The sequence below is a fragment of the Pan troglodytes genome, chromosome 11, assembly GCF_028858775.2.
Source record: "Pan troglodytes isolate AG18354 chromosome 11, NHGRI_mPanTro3-v2.0_pri, whole genome shotgun sequence".
Classification (NCBI taxonomy): Eukaryota; Metazoa; Chordata; class Mammalia; order Primates; family Hominidae; genus Pan; species Pan troglodytes.
The window spans coordinates 40,655,111-40,661,529 of record NC_072409.2 but is presented as its reverse complement, the minus strand read 5'-3'; the positions used below and the strand labels follow the sequence as shown (position 1 = coordinate 40,661,529).

At 57.2% G+C, this 6,419-nt stretch overlaps 1 protein-coding gene across 1 annotated transcript; it reads left to right on the top strand.

Annotated features, from left to right (window-relative positions):
- Positions 1–306: 306 nt before the first annotated feature.
- On the top strand, positions 307–5,699 carry FOXE1 (forkhead box E1). The gene has a single exon (XM_016961299.3). The coding sequence runs from the start codon at positions 997–999 to the stop codon at positions 2,110–2,112; it is 1,116 nt and encodes a 371-aa protein (XP_016816788.2). The 5' UTR covers positions 307–996; the 3' UTR covers positions 2,113–5,699.
- Positions 5,700–6,419: the final 720 nt, after the last annotated feature.

Below are 6,419 nucleotides of genomic sequence, written 5' to 3'. Positions count from 1 at the left end.
GAGTCCAAGCCCTTGGCAGAGGCCTGAAAAGTCCGAAAACTCCGAGTTCGGGCGCTGAGGTCTCCCGAGCCGGTTCCTGAACTCTCCGGGCCTCAGTCGATCGGGGTGCGGAGGGGGCCGACCCGGGGGATCTCCAAGCGCCCTCCCCGCCCTGACGTTGTGGGGCTCCTACCGCGCCGCCACAGCTGCTCCTACCTGGGGAGGTGCGCCCGGGCCCCGGGGGGCGGGCAGTCGGGGGGCGGGCAGGGAACCGGTGCCGCCCCACGCTTCCTGGCGCCTTTAAGGAGGGGAAGCCGGCGGAGGGAGGAGCCGGTCCCGGTGTGTGCAGGGGAGCGCCTCGCCAGCGGTCCGCAGGGCTGGAGACCCACGCCGTGGAGAGGACCAGCCTCAGGTCGCCCCGCCTGGGCCAGCGCCCCGACCTCGCTGCCCCCGCCTCGCCTCACTGCCCGTGGCGCTTACCGCCGCCTTGGCCTCGGGGGCAGGGCATGGGCGGCCCCCGCCAGATCGCCCAGCGCCAGTACTAACTGCCCTCGCTCTGGCCTTCGAGCCTGAAGCCTCTTCTGCGCGCACAACCTAGGCAGTAATCCTAAACTAGCGGGCACCACAGACCAGTTGCAGCCACCCCAACCCAGGGATCGCTTCCGGACCCCTTGACCGCCCGGCACCAGCGCGCAAGGGACACTTCAGCCGGCGACCAGAGTCCAGTCCCGGTCGCGAGGCCACCGCCGCTGCCCGCCTCGAGAAGCACCACGCGGGCTGAGCCGTCGGCTGGCGGGTCACTCCCGAGCCTCTGTCTGCACCGCGCCAGCCCCAGACCACGGACGCTGAGCCTCCAGCGCGCGCCAGCCTGGGCCGCTGGGCTCTCGGGACCAGCCCGCGACGATCCCCTGAGCTCTCCGCAGAAGGCCCGAGCGTCCGTTCCGGGGACACCAGGCCCGCCCCCGCCCCCCGACAGCCGCGGGGATCCAGAGCCCGGGGGTGCGGGACGGCCGCGCCATGACTGCCGAGAGCGGGCCGCCGCCGCCGCAGCCGGAGGTGCTGGCTACCGTGAAGGAAGAGCGCGGCGAGACGGCAGCAGGGGCCGGGGTCCCAGGGGAGGCCACGGGCCGCGGGGCGGGCGGGCGGCGCCGCAAGCGCCCCCTGCAGCGCGGGAAGCCGCCCTACAGCTACATCGCGCTCATCGCCATGGCCATCGCGCACGCGCCCGAGCGCCGCCTCACGCTGGGCGGCATCTACAAGTTCATCACCGAGCGCTTCCCCTTCTACCGCGACAACCCCAAAAAGTGGCAGAACAGCATCCGCCACAACCTCACACTCAACGACTGCTTCCTCAAGATCCCGCGCGAGGCCGGCCGCCCGGGTAAGGGCAACTACTGGGCGCTCGACCCCAACGCGGAGGACATGTTCGAGAGCGGCAGCTTCCTGCGCCGCCGCAAGCGCTTCAAGCGCTCGGACCTCTCCACCTACCCGGCTTACATGCACGACGCGGCGGCCGCCGCAGCCGCCGCCGCCGCCGCCGCCGCCGCCATCTTCCCGGGCGCGGTGCCCGCCGCGCGCCCCCCCTACCCGGGTGCCGTCTATGCAGGCTACGCGCCGCCGTCGCTGGCCGCGCCGCCTCCAGTCTACTACCCCGCGGCGTCGCCCGGCCCTTGCCGCGTCTTCGGCCTGGTTCCTGAGCGGCCGCTCAGCCCAGAGCTGGGGCCCGCACCGTCGGGGCCCGGCGGCTCTTGCGCCTTTGCCTCCGCCGGCGCCCCCGCTACCACCACCGGCTACCAGCCCGCAGGCTGCACCGGGGCCCGGCCGGCCAACCCCTCCGCCTATGCGGCTGCCTACGCGGGCCCCGACGGCGCGTACCCGCAGGGCGCCGGCAGTGCGATCTTTGCCGCTGCTGGCCGCCTGGCGGGACCTGCTTCGCCCCCAGCGGGCGGCAGCAGTGGCGGCGTGGAGACCACGGTGGACTTCTACGGGCGCACGTCGCCCGGCCAGTTCGGAGCGCTGGGAGCCTGCTACAACCCTGGCGGGCAGCTCGGAGGGGCCAGTGCAGGCGCCTACCATGCTCGCCATGCTGCCGCTTATCCCGGTGGGATAGATCGGTTCGTGTCCGCCATGTGAGCCAGCGTAGGGACGAAAACTCATAGACACATCGGCTGTTCACACGTTCCCCGCAACCTGAGAACGAACAGGAATGGAGAGAGGACTCAACTGGGACCCACGTGGAAAAGACCGAGCAGGCCACAGAGGCTCGGTCTCCCCGCGCACAGCGTAGGCACCCGGTGTACTCTGTAAACGGGAGGAGGTGGGGCGAGGCAGCCAGAGCCCTTGGACTGGCACAGGGACCCTCGATGGAGCGAAGCCCTCAAACGGGATGCTTTCTGGTATTCTATCGGGGAGGGTCCTTGGCGGTAACCAGAGGGCAGCGTAGTGTCAACACCAGAGACCAGGATCCAAATTGTGGGGAATCAGTTTCAGCCTTCCATGTGCTGCCGGAACTCGGGCCTTTTTACGCGGTTCGGCCTCTAGTGCCTTTAACTGCGTTACTACAATAAAAGGCTCCGGCAGCGCCTTTCTTCTTAAAGTGAGGAGGACAAATTTGCAAAAGAAATAGGCTTTTCTTCTTTTTTAAATTGGAGAAATCTCTGCTCTGGTTGACCTGGGCTGGTTTTCCCTGTCTCTGAGAACTTGAGACCTAGCTCCGAGTTGAACTGTGCGTCAGCACTCCAGTCCCATCACCTGAACCTTCAGTCTCCCCCATCTGTTACACTAGAGGGCTGCAAGACTCTATCCACCGCCCCCGGGTTATCATTCAGGGCCCCATCATCTTGGATGCTGCCCTGCGTATTTGGCAGCAATGGTGGGCCACCCAGGGCCTCTGAGTAGCCACCCAAAGCCTAGCCCGCTGTTCTAGGGAACGGAAAAGAGTTCATGGCCAAGCGTCTAACCTAAAGTCCCAGGATTGGCTCCAGGCAGCAATTATATCATAACTTATTGAACTTTTGAGCAGGACGTGCTGGTAATTTCATGGCTGTTACTGCCCAGTCATAAATCTGGTTTTCCATTATAAGGCAGATAGAAATACATTCGTTCATTTGTCCACTGTTTCTTGTCATCACGCAGCCCTGGACCCAAAGGGTGAACTAAAGTTTAGGAGATGAGAGGACTCAAGGAGCCCGTTGGTGACGCCTTTCAGTAGCTGGGGAGGGCTCTTCCATCCCCAGCACCCCCTGCTACACCTCAGCAGCCTCCCCCATGCAAAAAGGAAAGAGAAAAATTAAGTTAGGGCAGTCAGTAAAGTGAGCTTTAGAAAGAAACTGGAATTTTAACTTCATTTTGTATCTTGCTTAAGTAGCAGGCTCACTAAAATTAGAGAAAGTCCAATAACTCTCCCCCTTTCCCTTGAGAAATCTTTAAGTTTCGATTCTGGAGCAAAAACTTTCAGCATTAAATATTTCAGAGGCTCCATTCACAGCTTTCAGATAAACTGGAGTGTTCAGATGGACTGTTTTAATAAAAATCTTTGAGCAAGTGAGTTATGGCAAGAGAAACTCAGCCTCTTTCTGTATAAACTTAACAGGGAAGGGCTGGGGTGTGAAAAAGAAGATTGTATGAAAACCATTGGTAATTTTTATTTTTTATTTTTGGGACTGCACTATCCTGTTCACGAAGACATGTGAACTTGGTTCAGTCCAAATGGGGATTTGTATAAATCAGTGCTCTCCATTAGAAATATGGTGCAAGCCACATATGTAATTTTAAATATTCTAGTAGCCACATTAATAAAGTAAAAAGAAACAGGTGAGGTTAATTTGAATGATATACTTAACCCAACATATCAAAAATATTATGATTTCAACATATAATCAATGTAAAAATTGAGATGTTTTGCTCTCCTTTTACATGAAGGGTTTACAATTTGGAGTGTGTTTTACACTTACAGCTTCTCTAAATGTGGACTAGTCACCTGCTAGGTGTTCAGTAGCCACACTGTGTTGTGCAGTGCAGGTCTAGGTGCTGGCCCTTCCTGGCTTTGGTGGTGGTACCTGGAAGCACTTGAGAGCTGACCCTGCCACCCGTCGGCCCAAATTCCAGACCCAGCCTTGTGACCTTGAAGAGTGCAGGTATTGGGCCGCCCTCCTCTCCCTAAGAATCTTTGCAGGTATGGAGTTCAAGGGTTCTTCTCCTTCATTCAGCTAGACAAGCTGGCTGTCCCAGGTGCAGAGGTCAGGATGACTTGCCTGGTTGAGAAGAATGGGAAAGTAAGAGTTCTCCACCCAGGAGTTTTGTTCTGGGCTGCAGAAGAGCCCAGGCGTGGGACTGGGGCTGGAGAAGGCTGGTTTTTGCCCTTAGTGCCAGAGTTGAGCCTTTCTCTGTTTCCTAATGGGCAAGTCCAGTGCTTTGACAGCACCACTAATCTTAAGCCAGTCCCTTCTCCTCTCGGGTCGTCATTTGTGAAATGGGAATTTGTGACTGCTACCTCAGATAATTTTCCTGAAGTTAAACGAGAGGAGAGGTGAAAAGCGCTTTGTAAACTGTAAAGCGCAGAGCATAGCAGGGCTGAAAGGCTTTAAATAAGCGCTGCCTTGTAACAAAGCCTCCTGGAGTGTCATGATAAAGCCCCGGGAAGGAGAAAGACAGGGTGGGAAAGAGCGGACGTTTTCGTCCCCCATTCTACTTGTCAACTTGCGGGACAGGTAAGATTGTGCCAAAGGCGAGGGTCAGCATCAGGAGAGAGAGGACGCTGCGGGGAGGGACCTGGTTGTGTGCTTCAGGTGCCCCAAGGGACACGGAGACGCGCGAGGGTTGGGATCAAGGCGTTGAAGACAGAGCGACAGCCCTTCTCGGCCTCCCACTGGCCGACGACACCAAGAGCTCGCGCACCGGCCCGGCCAGGTGGGAATGGGCGCCGCGCAGGGGAGCGAGTACCTCGGAGACCGTGCGCGCCGCCCGGGGCCTCATCCACAGCGGGGTCGCGGGCGGCCCCCTTAGCCCCCGTGACTGTGGGATCCTGAGAACATTCCGCTGTATGTCTTGGAACCTTCGAACCCTAGGAATTTGCAAACCCCTCCCAGTCCCTCATCGGGGGGCTCAGAGACTGGAGGTGCCTTTTTTATTTTTTTCTTCTTCATTTTATGAACACAGAAAAATCGTTTGTCCCTCTCCGGGCCCTGCACCCGCCAGCGTCGTGTGCAGGCGTCCCCGGGCTGTGGATAATTAGACACGTTCTTCCCGAATTGCCCAAGGCTCGTTAGAATTCGCCCTAGAGCTGTATCATGTATTTTCTTTCAAATTAACTTTGCTTGCAATTAAGCTTAGGGAACCAGCAACAAAAGCAAACTTGGCCCGAGGTCGTTCACCGCGAAAATGGATTAGAGAAACTTCTTCCCCGATTTAAGGGGAAAGATTCCTGCGGCCAGCGCTTTGGGGAAAGTGCCCCGACCGCAGAGGCGACGACAGGGGAGCAGGAAGCTGCTCACGGTAGTCGGCGTTGGCGGCAGCGGTGGCCTTCCTCATCTGGGCGATGTGGGCCCCGAGAAGAGTAAGGATAACATCCTCGAAATGACTTCTGTACGGTTTGAGCCCAACTGCACACTCATGACTTGGAGCTGCCCTGTGGAGTTACAGTTTACCAAACACATTCATGAACATAATCTCATTTACTAAAAACTTTGTGAGAATTTTCTTTTACTAAAATTTTTTCTTATAATCAGTAGTGTTCATTGTTTTAAAAGAAATAACAGGTAAGAAAAATAAAGAGGGAGGGAAATAACAGCAAAAAAAAAAAAAAAAAGGCTGGGGGGTGGGGGAACCCATAGTTGGCCCAGAGAATGCGCAGTTAACGCTTAAGTATATATCTTTTCTGGAGTTTGTTTTTGCTTTTGACTTTTCCCCTATACAGGAGGCCTGAGTCTTCACTTTGTCACTAAATTGCTGTGAGGTCTTGAACAAATTCCTTCTGGCATGGAGTGGGCCTGTTTCCCCACCTATAAAACTGGGTGCAGGTCCCCTTTTACCCTTTCACATTTTCTAACGCCTCTTCTTTTGGTCACTTGAATGCAAGATGCACTTCTGCAAGGGCCAGGAGCAAGGCCTGGGGGCAAAGGGAGGCAAGCCCTCCCTGTTGGTTTACACAAGAGATGGAGGTCGGCTGCAAGGACATTCCCTGGGAGCTTGCTAGAAATACTGGTTCTTTGGCCTCACCCCAGACCTCCTAGACCAGAACCTGCCTTTCTATAAGACCCTTAGGTGATTCCTATGCCCTGGTCAAAGAGAAAGAACTTTGAAAAAATGTGTTATTGAGATTAGAGATGCCAGAATAACTTCTAGAAGCCTCCTGTTTCTGGCCCGGAACCCCAGCTAGCACTCCAGCGCTGTCTTGTGGCTCTGACCACAGAGAGCAGAGAGGGCAGGGTGGCAAGGGGACA

Coding starts and splice junctions, on each gene's coding strand:
- FOXE1 (XM_016961299.3), top strand. CDS start 997: ATGACTGCCGAGAGCGGGCCGCCGCCGCCGCAGCCGGAGGTGCTGGCT.